Source organism: Rissa tridactyla, chromosome 4, assembly GCF_028500815.1.
Source record: "Rissa tridactyla isolate bRisTri1 chromosome 4, bRisTri1.patW.cur.20221130, whole genome shotgun sequence".
In the NCBI taxonomy this organism is placed as follows: Eukaryota; Metazoa; Chordata; class Aves; order Charadriiformes; family Laridae; genus Rissa; species Rissa tridactyla.
The window spans coordinates 72,589,334-72,602,751 of record NC_071469.1 but is presented as its reverse complement, the minus strand read 5'-3'; the positions used below and the strand labels follow the sequence as shown (position 1 = coordinate 72,602,751).

The 13,418-nt window shown below is 57.7% G+C and overlaps 2 protein-coding genes across 3 annotated transcripts; one reads left to right on the top strand and one right to left on the bottom strand.

The window, feature by feature from the left end:
* The first annotated feature begins 2,563 nt into the window (after positions 1 to 2,563).
* LOC128909469 (C-factor-like) lies at positions 2,564 to 9,344 on the top strand. The gene is made up of 6 exons (XM_054201186.1): positions 2,564 to 2,730; positions 3,187 to 3,238; positions 7,723 to 7,910; positions 8,351 to 8,509; positions 8,772 to 8,882; positions 9,231 to 9,344. The coding sequence occupies exons 1-6, from the start codon at positions 2,587 to 2,589 to the stop codon at positions 9,342 to 9,344; spliced, it is 768 nt and encodes a 255-aa protein (XP_054057161.1). The 5' UTR covers positions 2,564 to 2,586.
* A 674-nt stretch (positions 9,345 to 10,018) lies between these two features.
* On the bottom strand, positions 10,019 to 12,428 carry LOC128909467 (C-factor-like). Of its 2 annotated transcripts, XM_054201184.1 has the most exons (7): positions 12,269 to 12,428; positions 11,969 to 12,153; positions 11,550 to 11,601; positions 11,156 to 11,343; positions 10,720 to 10,878; positions 10,476 to 10,595; positions 10,019 to 10,217 (listed from the first exon to the last, which is right to left on the bottom strand). In XM_054201184.1, exons 2-7 carry the CDS (start codon positions 12,113 to 12,115, stop codon positions 10,104 to 10,106), a joined length of 780 nt encoding a protein of 259 aa, XP_054057159.1. In that variant the 5' UTR covers positions 12,116 to 12,153; positions 12,269 to 12,428; the 3' UTR covers positions 10,019 to 10,103. The 2 variants fall into 2 exon arrangements, with proteins under 2 accessions (XP_054057159.1, XP_054057158.1); XM_054201183.1 differs by having other exon boundaries at positions 11,969 to 12,427.
* Positions 12,429 to 13,418: the final 990 nt, after the last annotated feature.

The window sequence follows — 13,418 nt, the reverse complement described above, 5'->3', positions numbered from 1 at the left end:
TCCCTTTGAACCCAACACATTCTATGATTCTATGATAAGATAGCAAAAAATATAACTTCTGGACCAAATTTGAGCCAAGAGTGTATCCTAAACTAACCTTGGGTAATTATAATGCTAAAATACACCTCCCTTAATGAGCATGCCAATCACGTAACCTCCCCAGATGTTTTAAATGTGAGCTTAGATGCATATGTACAGTTAGGAGTGGTGAACAAATCCTTATTGAGCAATCATCGGTATTTTATTGTTATAAATATTGGGCAGTTTGAAACATGAGGTGGGCATTGTCAAATGCCCAGCACCTGATTCTGCAGAATTGGCATAAAAACAAATCTCTTCGCTCAGTGTGTCCATTGGCTCTCGCACTCCAGGTGAAGAGCTCTCATTTAGGAACAAGGGGGGCACACGCTCCAAGGCCAAGAGGGATGGCGCTGTGCCGTGGTGACAAAAAATTCACTGTGATGAATGTCAAGCACTGAAACGGAGGCCCAGGGGGACTGCGGGGGTCCCTGGAGGTTTTTGGGGTCTGGTTCAAGCCCTGGGCAACCTGATCTGAAGTCAGTGCTGACCCTGCTCCTAACAGGGCTTGGGCTAAAGCCCTCCCAGGTCTTCTCCAACCTGAATCATAGAATGGTTTGGGTTGGAAGGGACCTTAAAGCCCACCCAGTGCCACCCCCTGCCCTGGGCAGGGACACCTCCCACCAGACCACGTTGCTCCAAGCCCCGTCCAGCCTGGCCTTGAACCCCTCCAGGGATGGGGCAGCCACAGCTTCTCTGGGCAACCTGGGCCAGGGGCTCACCACCCTCACAGCAAACAATTCCTGCCTCAGATCTCACCTAAATCTCTCCTCTTCCAGTTTAAACCCATCCCCCCTTGTCCCGTGGCTCCCCTCCCTGCTCCAGAGTCCCTCCCCAGCTTTCCTGGAGCCCCTTTAGGGCCTGGCAGGGGCTGGAAGGTCTCCCCGGAGCCTTCTCCAGGCTGAACCCCCCCCAGCTCTCTCAGCCTGTCCTCACAGCAGAGGGGCTCCAGCCCTCCCAGCATCTCCGGGGCCTCCTCTGGCCCCGTTCAAGTGTCTCCACACTTGTGGAACTTGTAGATGGGTCTCATCTCTTCCCCAGAGCACCCCTTCTGTCTCCTACTGCAGTCCTTCTGGCCCCACGCTGTGGTTCCTGAGCCATAAATGTGTCTGCACTGCTGTCCTGCTTGGCCTTGGTTGCCATCGCCTAGTTGTTTCCAAAGGTCACTTGCTGCTTGCCTTCCTCAGCTTGGCTGCTGCATTCCCACCATTCCTGGTCCTGCAGCCCTTTTCGCTTGTGTCTCTTCTCTCCTTCCCGAGGAGCCTGGAAGGAAAAGAGGAAACTCCAGTCTTGTTGGTTCCTAATGGGAATCCTGCTCCGGATGCTGCTTGCAGATAGCAGCAGGAGCGGGCAAGTCCGTGCAGTGCAATTGCTTGCGCAGGTGCTTACACCTTCCATAGTGCCACCTATAGCAGGTCAGAGCCTAACGCCATCCAAATCCACACCCAGCACCCTCGCCTCTCGTGGGGGCCATGGTCTACCTGCCAAGATGGAAGGAAACATCACTGCTGCCTTCTCTCCATGGTCTGCGTCACCTGAAACACGGCTTCCAAACTTGGAGTCGCTTCACCATTTCCCAGCTGCTGGCTCAAGCGTTTCTTTGGCGATTGCCAGACCTGGAACCACATGGGGAACAGTCAGCTCTGTCCCCTCCACCAGCCTGAGAGATGCGTCCCTTTGGGCACATCCAGGTGTGATGAACCCATCTCCACTACTTCCCTCTTCTTATCTCCTCCCCCACCTTAAATTCGGGCTGCCCCAATTCTCCCCCTTCAGCTGAGGCTTTTCACATGGCAGCTCTTTGTTTCTTTTAGCACCTTACTCGCTTCTGCCTACTGAAAATTCATGTCCCGAGGCCGGTCTGGGCTGCAGGAACTTTGGCTTTGCGGCCACCTCTTGGGCTGATAAGCATCCAGCATTGTCCTCTAGCAAGGAGAAGGGTGATGGCCATGAGCTTGCAGCCCCGGCAGCGGGTGGACAGGTCTGCAGGGAGGTGGAGGTTATCTCAGTTGGCTCCTGGGTGAAAGCGTTGGCATGAGTTGAGCTTGCAGTGTCAGACATGCCCTCCCTGCGCTTCGCAGGCTGGGCTTCAGGTCAGCATCCCTGGGTTCAACCGTCCCAAACTCACCCCCCAAACCGGAAGATTGCCGGCCACAGGAAGATTTGGACCTGTTTTCCTTTTCCTGGTGGCGTTTCCAAGTGCCCTTCCAAGCTCGTGGTGGGGGTGATCCTTCTCTATCAGTTATAGGAACTCTGGGGGCTGGGGCTTTGGAGGAGTCGAGTGGTGGGGAGCTGGGTAATGCAGAAGACACACGGTCCCATATGCCAGAGGAGCCCTCGGTCCACCCTGGGACCCTGGCTCTGCCCAGGGCAGGCGAGGGGCCAGGGCTGGTCCTGGCAGCGTCCCCGTCCCCGTGGGCGCCCAGAGCCACACCCTGGGCCGTGCCCAGCTCCTCTTCAACGCCGAGCAGACGGCAATTCTGCCGTGTGTCACCGCCCGGCGCGGAGATGGCTGCGCTGGCTCGGAGCGTCCTGGTGACGGGGTCCAACCGGGGCATTGGGCTAGAGCTCGTGAGGCAGCTGGCCGCCAGCCCCTGGCCCCCCCAGCACATCTTTGCCACCTGCCGTGACCCTGAGGGTCCGAGAGGGAAGGTCAGTGCGGATGCGGGGAATGGGGACAGTCCTGAGCCAGGCGGGCCAAGGGAATTGGTGGCCCCAGCAGCTTTGCTGGATCGGGGGGGTCTGGCAGTGGCTGACCCAGCTGGGTGGGATGAACGCTGGAGGGGCAGATGTGGTGCCCATGTCCTCGGTGCTCACTGCTGGCTGTGATGGCTGGTCAACTCCTTCTCCCAGGGGATCACCTGGGAGGTGGGATCACCCAGGACAGGGAGGCAGCGCCTGAGCAGAGTGGCAACCCTTCTCCTGCCAGCCGTGGGGATGTCACCATACCCCGTCTGTTGGGAACAGCCCCCCGTATGCCTTCCCCAGCAAAATCAAAGCCAGCCTGGCCTGGCTCCAGATGGGGTGACCTGGGAGCAGGGGTGGGAGACCTAGCCGTGCCGCTGGTGACTTCTAACCTCCTCCCTTGCTCCATCACTTTGTTTCCAGGCCCTGCGAGACTTAGCTGCCCAGCACCCCAGCATCAAACTGGTCCAGCTAGGTATGGAGCAATCTCCCTCCTTGTACCCGACATTACTTCCAGCCCTCCACTCGCGTCGGGGATGGGACCGGGGGTGGCTTTGCCGGGCAGCCTGCCTTCACGCTGCGCTTGCCAGGCAGCTCCAGGCCTGCCAGGCGGGGAGGGATGGGAGGGATGGGCACACATCTGGGCAGGATGGGCACACATCTGGGCAGGCTTCCCCCTCCACACGGAGCTGCCCTCTGGCTGGAAGCAGTCAAACCAGCTTTGGAGCCAGGTAGAGATGGGTCCGGACACTTTGGCTGAGCAAGTTTCCTGGGCATTATGGTTTGAGAAAACCCGTAACAATTTATTGTAGTTTAGACAATTATTCTCTCACCCGATGAGCCCTCCCCCCTCGGGAAGGGGAACTGGGGAAAACAAGGAAACAGGAGAGTTGAAATATAAATAGATTTAATAGGATAAGACTAAATAATTAACATTAATACTAAGGAACCGGTACTAATCCCAATACTAATATAAGATACGCAAGAATTACACTCAGCAGGAAGCCGTGCACTCCCCACAGGGACAGACAATGTGGGACCTTGCGAGTGCTGCGGCTTCAGGAGGAAGGGAAGGGCTCAGGGCTCCGGCACCGGGGCGAGGAGTGCTCAGGATGGCAGCCAGCAAGGGAGAGACAAAACTCCTCAGCAAACTTTTCTGATTTCTATGGAATGTGCCGTTCATGGTATGAAATACTCCTGGTGGCAGCTTGGGGCAAGTGCCCGAGTCTCGCTCCTCCTCGTCCCTGCACTATGGCAAGGCTCGAAAACACTGATATCTTGAATCCCACATCCCATAGCTAGCTATAAAGTAAATATTTTCCCAAATTCAGACACTAGAATCTGAAGTGGAGTTCTCCCAAGCATTAGAAGAGAAGTTAGTCCTATGTCGCTCAACCCAAGACAACGGGAAAGGAATGAGCTCTGTTCTCAAAGATGCTAAATAGGGCACCTGAGTTTTGGGGCTGGGACACGCAGGTTCACAAAGCGAAGCAAGGCAGGGCACAGCAAGCAAACTTACTGGATGGTTCCTACGTGGGAGGGTTGGTTTGGGGTCTGCTTGGAGGTGGCCGTGGTCGGCATTTCCTTTGCTGCTGGTGAAAAAGGGAGAAAAGAAATAGGTTAAAAGGATGCACACGCGAAATCTGACCTCGTGGTGGTGTTGGTGGCGGTATCCCAGGTTGATGCTCCGGTTTGGGATGTCCGCATCCTGGACTGGGGAGGTGACCTTTCCCTGCTCGCATGGAGGCAAACCAGAGTGGGTGGCCGTTGTCAGCAGCACTGGGGACCAGCAGGCGAAGGTGACAAACGGACCTGGACAGCACAGGGGTTTGGGGGAGAAAAGGGAGAGCAGCCAGGGCAGCCCCTGTTGTTGCCAAAGTTGGGATATTCACAGGCAGGAAGCTTTTTCCGGGGTGCTGGGCAGGGATGGAGACTTGCTGGAGAGGACAGCATTGGAGGGAAGCATGGGGAGATAAGGACCACCAGGCTGAGGATCATGGTTTCCTGCAGATGTGTCTTGGGGAGACAGGCGGCGGTGTCTGAGAGAGCAGGGCTGCTCACAGCCACTTTTTTTTTTTAAGAAGAGTCGGACAAAAAACCCCATCCAAACCCAAAAGAAGCATTTTAGGGAAGCGTTTGCACACGAATTGCCATCACTGTAATAAGTGAGGTGGGAAACAGCCAGAGCTTCTAAATACTTCTGAGTATTTCGTTAGAACCAATAATAAGAAAACTGAATCAAGGCAATGCAAAGACCGTAGCAGTCTCAACCTACCTATTTATTTGTTTAAAAACATCTGAAAAATTCAAGTCAATTTTAGCTTTTCTTAGCAAAGAAAGGATTCCTGAAGTCAGGCTTTTCTAAACAGAGGCATCAAATCTCTCTCTTATTATTAAACAGATTATCAAAGTATAACATGTTCTTTGTAATAAAAAATAGCATCTTTAAAATTACCTGTGAGCCCCAACCTCATGATGAGCGTGCTTACTTTGCTCACTAAAGCACGGCCACTACAAAAGGGACACCTCAAAGGGCTGACCACTGAATAAATAACCTTTACTAAAACACATGCACCCCAAAAACCAGATTTATTTCTTCCAAGGAGATGAGAGTTCGCTCCTTCACCCAGCACTAGGAACATACAATCATGGAATGTGTTGGGTTGGAAGGGACCTCTAAAGCCCATCTAGTCCAGCCCCCCTGCAGTGAGCGGGGACATCTTCAACTAGATCAGGTTGCTCAGAGCCTCATCCAGCCTGGCCTTGAATGTCTCCAGGGATGGGGCCTCCACCACCTCTCTGGCCAACCTGAGCCAGTGTCTCACCACCCTCAGTGTAAAGAACTTCTTCTTAATGTCTCATCTAAACCTGCCCTGCTCTAGTTTAAACCATTGCCCCTCATCCTATGGCTACATGCCCTTGCAAACAGCCCCTCCCCAGCTTTCCTGGAGCCCCTTCAGGTACTGGAAGGCTGCTGTAAGGTCTCCTCAGAGGCTTCTCTTCTCCATGCTGAACCCCCCCAGCTCTCTCAGCCTGTCCTCACAGCAGAGGGGCTCCAGCCCTCGGATCATCTTCGTGGCCTCCTCTGGCCCCGCTCCAACATGTCCATGTCCTTCTTGTGCTGAGGGCTCCAGAGCTGGACACAGTACTCCAGGTGGGGTCTCACCAGAGCAGAGTAGAGGGACAGAAACACCTCTCTGGATCTGCTGGCCACGCTGTTTTTGATGCAGCCCAGGATGCAACTGGCCTTCTGGGCTGCAAGGGCACATGCTGGTCCCACATGCCCGGCCCCTTGGAGCAATGACTCAGGATGTCCAAACAGAGCAATTAATCATTCACCAAAGTGACTGAAAGATCCCTCACACGTGATGGGGTGACGGAGCCTTGAACTCCATTCAGTCTCTACCCAAAGAGAAGTCACTAAACAGCACCCTGTGATATGTCCTGCACCTGGCCGTGCGTGTCCTCTTGAATCTCCGGGCTCCATCCCCTCACGTACGGCAGACCCACGCCAGATTATCTCATCAAATTCCCCCAAAATGTTTTCGTGAGACCTCTACGAACTTCTGTGCTGCACAAGGCAAGGCGGTACAAGTCGTGGGCCACTCACATACTTGCTTACCGCCGTAAAGCCACCGGGCTAGTTAAAGATGCCAGGAAAATGGATTGTTCTGCTGCTCATCAGTGTACAAAATACTCCAAGAAGGGAAAGTTCAGCCTTGCAAACCTTTGCTAAGTCGATCTTGTCTTAAAAAATATGTCTTAAAAAAAAATAAATAAATGTGCGCGGAAATGCGCGCGGGGAGCAAAAGCACACATGCCCGTACCCTGAATATTCATGGTTCTTAAGGGCTTGGGAGCGTACTTGGGATATAAAAAGGTGATATATAAAGTTTAATGTTGGCCTAACTGGCCCATTCCAGATCCTGAAGGTGTTGAAATGACCCCTTTTAAATCAACAAAGGCCACTTCCCCGGTAGGGCATGCGCATCCTAACGAGCAAACCCAAAAGCTGACCTGTAAACTTCAAAAAATACTATGCCTGCTGCTTTAGCCCTAAAATCCTGCAATGAAAGCGTGGCAGATTTTCAAAGAGATACCAATATTTAAAGTGAAGGAAAAAGGCACTGGAAATGCTTACCTGTGTGAGCACGATCTCAGCGAGGTCGGTTGTTTCTGGTTCCTTGAGCCTGCAAACAAATCCTGCAAGTAATATCCCAAATCTTTTATTACTTGTACTCGCCTCGGCTCATCCGTCAGCTCCAAATCTTCCTCGGTAACAATGTGAAGCAAAAAAAAAAAAAACAAACTAAAGAAAAATAAAAGAAAAAAGGAAGGATTTCTGCATACAAACAGCTGCAAGGCTATGGCAAGCTGCGCTGTGGAACGATTTAAGCATGAATTGTTAAAAAAGGGGAAGATAGCTCTAAATGATCAGTCAGAACAGGTCTCAACCAAGATCTTCATGTAATTAAGAATAAAATGAAGGTGTGCCCCCCTAAATTCCCATCCCTTCTGGCTGCGGTGCAATACAGAAGGACTCGAAGAGTGTAGTTAGGTTGTTTCCCCAAAGATGGTGTCTCTTTAAAATGTGCCCAGCTGATTGCGTTGGCTCCCTCTAGAAATAAAACTGGGAGCCTCAGCGGGCAAGAACTGAGCATCCCTTGAGCAATCATGAAATCTTGAATGCAGAAAGGAAACAGCTAAGCACTTCTGAGCAGCAGCCTCCAAAGGACCAAGAAGGAGCTGAATGGAGGTTTAATTCAAGCAGCGAAACCAAGAGGTGAGGACAAACTGCTGCTCATTTCAATGTTCGTAACACCTTCACCTGCTAAACCTCGTCCTTTCTTTCTGAGTAACGCTGTGTTTAAAGAGAACCGTTCTGGCCGCAGCCCGCTTTCCAGCGGACGCTGCGCAACCTGCTGGAGCTCTCCTCCACTTTGCTTTTTGCCCCGGCAGACACAGTGGACCTGCCCAGCATCCGAGGGGCCGTGCGGGCTGTGGGGTCTCATGTGAAGGACCAGGGCTTGAACCTGCTCATCAACAACGCGGGCGTCAGCTCGCACGCCACGCTGCGCTCCCTGGATTCGCAGGAGATGCTCTCCGTGTTTGCCACCAACGTGGTTGGGCCACTGCAGGTTGCCAAGGTATGTGCGGGCCTTTTGGGTTCCTCCTGCTTGGGGAGATGTTCCCCGTGGAAGAGGTGCCACCTCATCTGGGTGGGTTCTGGCTCTCTCAAATGACACAGATTGATGGGGGAAGACCAGGACCGTGGGTCTCCTCTGCCCACCCAGAGGAGCCGGGAGGCCAGGAGGCAGCTCAGCTCAGCCCCAGCATCTCCCCTGCTTCGCTCCTCCCCAGCTGGAGTTCCTCCTCGCCCTGGGCTGGCCGTGCCAGCTCGCTCCTTCCCTGGGGAAGGGAAAGGCTGGTGCCTGGCCCATCCATGGGGCGTCCTCCCCATCCCCTGCCCTTCTGCTGGGGGTGTCTGTCCAGCTGCTCGTCTGTGGTCTGCCATGGAGACCTCCAGGGCGGTCCTCAAGCTCAGGGTTTGTCCTGTATTAACTGAGTGTCGGTGTCTTTGTGTCAGGAATTTCTGCCGCTGCTGGAGAAGGCAGCGAAGGGTGCGGGGAAGGAGGGGCTGAGCTGCAGCAGGGCCGCGGTCATCAACGTCTCCACCAAACTGGGCTCCATCGGGCTGTGCCTAGGGGTGCCGGAGGCCCCCATGTACCCGTACCGTGCCAGCAAGGTGAGGTGCCAGGGGAGGTGTCGGGGACGCTCTGCCGTGCACTGTGCACCAGCCACCCACCCCCTGCCTGGTCCTCCCAAGCGTAAGCGCCGAGACCGACACAGCAGCACCGGGACTGAGCCCTTCAGGCGGGTGGTGCCGATGCTTTACCCCAGGGAAAAGTCCCTTTTCCCACCTCCACAGCTATTTTCTGGCTGGGAAACGTCCCCCCTCCTGCCCACCCGTGCCCCCCGTGGTGCTGGCACGGCGGTGCCTCTTCCAGGCTGCCCAGAACATGGTGACGAGGTGCATGGCTGTGGAGCTCCAAGAGAAAGGAATCTTGTGCGTGGCCATCCATCCAGGCTGGGTGAAGACCGACATGGGGACGGAGAAGGTACTGGGCTGTGCAGGGAAGAATCGGCAGGACCCCTGCTGTACCCCCAACTCTAGGGGAGGGCATTGGTGTTTAGGGCAGGGGATGTTGTGTAATGCTGTGGGCTGCCAGGACCATCTCCTGGCGCGGAGCAGGCAGGGAGCTTCAACGTGCCAAGAGCACGGGGTAGCCAGCCCTGTCCCCCTTGCCCAGCACAGAGAGCAGGAGGGTGGCAGTAGGGAAAAATGCCCCCGTGAGCATCGTGGGTGCTGCTCCCCGGGCCCTGCACCCTCCAGTCTGCTCAAGCCTGGGCTCTCTGTGCCAGTGGCAGCCCCTGGCAGCGACGCTGCACCGTGTCCTCTTCTGCAGGCACCCCTGATGGTGGAGCACAGTGTGCAGGGCATTTTGAACGTGCTGGCCAGCCTCTCGCAGGACACCTCTGGCGCCTTCCTCGACTGGGAAGGGAACAGCCTGCCCTGGTGATGGACAGACGGATGGACAGATGACGGCGCTTCTTACCCACATCGCAGCCTCCCGCTCGCTGGTGCATCCCTCCGCATGGTCACCCTGCTTGTCCTCCGCCAGCCCTGGGGTGCCAGGGAGAGGGGAAGGGCATGGGGAGTACCTTCCCCACCCCACACACGACCCTGCAGCCCCCCTGTACCCCCTGCCTCTGTAAATGCCGGGAGCTGATGCCTCTCTGCTCCATCTCTGCACCCGCAGCCTCAAACCCCCCGGCTGAGCCTGGCACTCGCTGCCCATATTCTGCCTGAGTGCCGTGTGTCCGTCTGTCCAGCTGCCACCCAGCGTCCCCCGACTGAGGGGAGAGGGCAGCCGGTCCCTGAGAACCCCAGCCCCTCGGGCACCCCAGGCGGAGCACAGCCCCGGGGGTGCCCCGCTGCTGGGCAGGGTGAAAGCCAGCCCACGGGATGGTCGCCAGCCCTGTGGATGCTCGGGACATCTCTCTCCTGCCGGGAGAGGGGCTGTGCCCCGTCTGCGGTGCCTCCTGGAGGGGATGTCCCCAGAGGCTGGTCGCGCTGCCACCGCACCCACGGGCTGTCCCTCGCGGGGACCCAGCGACAGCCGTGGGGCGGGCGGGCGGCTGCGGGCACCGCCACAGCCCGGGGTAAGGAGCGTGGCCGCACAGCAGAGACGGTGGCTCTCGGGCAGGGCTTTATTGATGCCGGGGGCCGTCGGGAGCAGCAGCAGCGAGCCCCGCTGCCAGGAGGCCAGGCCGGCATCTCACCAGGGCACGACCTTCCCTTCCCAGTCTAGGAAGGTGCCGGTGTCCTTCTCGGAGAGGCAGGAGAGCACCTTCAGCATCCCTTGCACGCTGGCCTCCACTGTCAGGGGGGGCTGTGGGGAGAGGGGGAGAGGCAGCCCGTGCCCGAGGAGCAGCTGGGCCAGAGCCAGGAGCTGCCGCAGGGCGAGGGGAAAGGAGGCAGCCCCGGGCAGAGGGGCCGAGCAGGGAGCCGAGGGCATGGGGGCAGCCGGGGCAGGGGCAGCCGCCCGGGCAGGGATGGGAGGTCGTGGTTGGGGGCTGTGGGCAGCGGCTCCCTCCCGGGGGAAATCAGCAGAGGGGCTGTGAGGGACCCACCGCGGGGAAACTCCTACCGTGCGTCCGGCTGAGCTCCCCATGTCGGTTTGCACCCAGCCAGGGTGGAGAGCAACGCAGAGGATGCCGTGCTCGCGGTAGCCCAGGGACTGGCACTTGGTCAGCATGTTGAGAGCAGCCTGCAGGGAGAGAGGGCAGGGTGGCGGTGGGAGGGGCAGGGGGGCTGCGAGGGGACACGGCCAGAGCCCACGGCTGGGACAGGGCAGGGGACACAAACCTGTCCCCAGCACGTCATGGCTGTACCTTGCTGCAGCGGTACGAGACAACTTGCATCAGTTCCCAACCAGCAGGAGAAGCAATGGAGCCCCCGTTGCTTGACATGTTGACGATGGCTGCCTTGCTGCAGCTCAGCCCTGAGCCCGGGCTCCCCTGGGCAGCCTTTTTCAGCAAGGGCAGGAACGCCTGTGAGGAGAAAGAGGAGACAGGGGCACACATAGAAGTGGCACAGGGGAGAGGACCAGCTCCTGCCACAGCGGGTAACGTTGGCACCAGAACCGGAGCATCCTCCCTCTTCTTCCCACTGCCGCAGCCAGCCAGGCTCCAGCTCCTGAGCTCCAGCCCACGGCTCCATGAGCTTCTTGTCAGGCAAGAGCCCATCAGGCCCCAGAGCAGAGGCAGGACCCTCTACCACCGGTCTGTCATGTCCCCAGGGGCAGTGAAGCTCGGGTGAGGGTCTCACCTGGCCCAGCAGCAGGGGCCCAACCGTGTTGGTGGTGTAAACCTGCGTCATGTTCTCCAGCGTCTCGCTATCAAGCAAGCTCAACTTGGCGATTCCAGCATTGTTGATGAGGAGGTTCAGCCCCAAGCCCCCCAGCTGCTCCCCGACTCTGGCTGCAGCTGCCTTGATGCTGTCGGGGTCGGCGACTTCTGCAGAGCCGACACAGGGGATGTCAGCATCTCCATCGTGGATAGGGGTCCCCTGTGTCCCCCCAGGACCAGCAGCACCCAGTGTCCCCACAGGCAGTGGCCCGTGGGCACGGTTCCCTCCAGGCATGGGGCTCTCAGGGTGTGCGCAGCGCCCGGGCCACACGCCAGGGGAACCGGGGCGAGGGACCCCACCTCGGGGCACCTACCGAGCGGGACGATGACCAGGTTGGGGTGCTTGGAGGCCAAATTCTGTAACGCCTGCAAGAGAGGGACCATGTGGTCACGGCGGGGCAGGAGGGGCTGCGCAGAGGCTCAGCCTTTCCCAGGCAAAGCCCGTGGGGCTCCGGCTCCGTCCCTGCCCGGCCTCGCGCCCAGCACCCTGCTGCGGCTGCCCCGCTCCCCTCGCATGGGGCTCCGAGCCTCCCACGCACGCCATGTGCCACCATCCCCTCCGCGCACGCCAGGCGCAGCTGCTGCCACGGCCGTCCCGACCCGGCTCCCTGTGCCGCGGGTGCCCGGCTGCAGCTCCAGCCCTTGGCAAAGCCCCTCCCTGCTCCAACCTGCTGCCCCGGCACCCAGCGCTCCCGGCCCCAGGACAACCTGCCGCGGCCCAGCCCAGCCTCACCTGCGCTCGCTGGCCCTTGGGGTCCCGACAACCCGCAAACACCCACTGGGGTGGCTCTGGCAGCTCCAGCAAATGCTGGACAAGCCCCAGGCCGATTCCACGGTTGGCCCCTGTCACCAGAACAGAGCGGATGCGAAGCCCTGCCATGCTTCTCCATTTGCTGCTGCACTGCTCTCACCCTAATCCTGCAGGTGCCCTTTGCTACTCAGTTATCTCGCATTTTCCCGCGAGGGCTTGCATCAGCCCATGTCTCTAGGAAATTCTCCGTCTGTGCCCCAGTCTCTTGGCCGTGGTTCATACCCATGTTCCACCTTTCCCGACGGCTGAGGAATGATGCAAGGGCAGCCGGGTGTTCTGCCCAGGCAGGGAATGCCCTGGGCTCGATGTCTGGAGAGCTGCTCTTTGTACCTTCCCTCCTCCACCAAACCTGAGCCGCTTGGTTTTCCGGGCCAGCGTTACCCCTGTTGCTGCACCGAGATGTCCCCTCCCACCGCAACCCTCCCTCGTGGGACACAAGGCTCCGTCCCTGTCCTCATCCAAGGTCAGGCAGGCAAGGGTGGACTCACTGACCCTGCACAGCGCAGTTTGTTGCCTTTAATTGGTGTAATGCCAAAGCCAGGGTCAGGGATGGAGCATCCGGGACAGGCGAGTGTCCCTTGGCCACCACAACAGCCTGGAAAACCTAGAAACCCTCCATGACCACTTAGAAACCATCCAGAGCTTCCCAGAGGAATCCCTTCCTCAGGGTCTGCTCTAACAACAGCTACAGTATTTAAGTTGAAAGGGTGACAGAAGGATAACGTTGTATATATATAATTATCTAAGCGTATATGTAACTGGGTAGAGCTGTGGTGCGGCTGGGAATCAGGACTGTGCCCGGGCACACACACGGTACGCGACGGCCATCCAGTCCCGGAGTGGTCCAGGTACTGCCTGCTTCATTCCTGCAGCGGTGAGGCACCGGGACGACCCTCGTGGAGGAACTGCAAGGAAAACCTCTGACCGGTGGATACAGGAGCTTCGGGCGAGGCCTGAAGACCCCCCCAGGAGCTCCAGCTGTGCCTTAAATCAACGGAGAAGCACCACCTGCGTGTCTCCGTGAGCTGGTGCGGGGAGGATGTGGGCATCCCACGGCCTCCCCAGGGGGTTCCTGCTGCTGCGTCACCCAAGCGGCGCACTGAGAGTTGGGAATAGCAGAAGGTACACATAAGACAGCTGGGAGATGTTTTGTAGGTAGTTTCAGATAATTTATAACGTCAGATGAGGCAGGTGATCGTGCAGGACCGTGTGGGCGCAAGCCTGGGGACTCCCACCTGCTCCAGCTGGAGATGCTGCAACAAGGACTTTTCCAACTGGACGTTGGAAACCAGCCGTCCTGTTCAAGAGACTTGAGCCTCCGTGCGCGTGCTACCTAATGCAAAGATCCCAATAAATTAGCTTTTTTCTTTAA

Excerpts from the sequence above, each read along its gene's own strand:
- LOC128909467 (XM_054201184.1), bottom strand. The coding sequence starts at position 12,115 with ATGGCAGGGCTTCGCATCCGCTCTGTTCTGGTGACAGGGGCCAACCGT. Across the intron at positions 11,602-11,968 it reads CCAAGGGCCAGCGAGCGCAG|GCGTTACAGAATTTGGCCTC; the intron begins GTGAGGCTGGGC and ends CCTCTCTTGCAG. Across the intron at positions 10,596-10,719 it reads TCTCGTACCGCTGCAGCAAG|GCTGCTCTCAACATGCTGAC; the intron begins GTACAGCCATGA and ends CTCTCCCTGCAG.
- LOC128909469 (XM_054201186.1), top strand. The coding sequence starts at position 2,587 with ATGGCTGCGCTGGCTCGGAGCGTCCTGGTGACGGGGTCCAACCGGGGC. Across the intron at positions 3,239-7,722 it reads CATCAAACTGGTCCAGCTAG|ACACAGTGGACCTGCCCAGC; the intron begins GTATGGAGCAAT and ends TTGCCCCGGCAG. Across the intron at positions 8,883-9,230 it reads CCGACATGGGGACGGAGAAG|GCACCCCTGATGGTGGAGCA; the intron begins GTACTGGGCTGT and ends CCTCTTCTGCAG.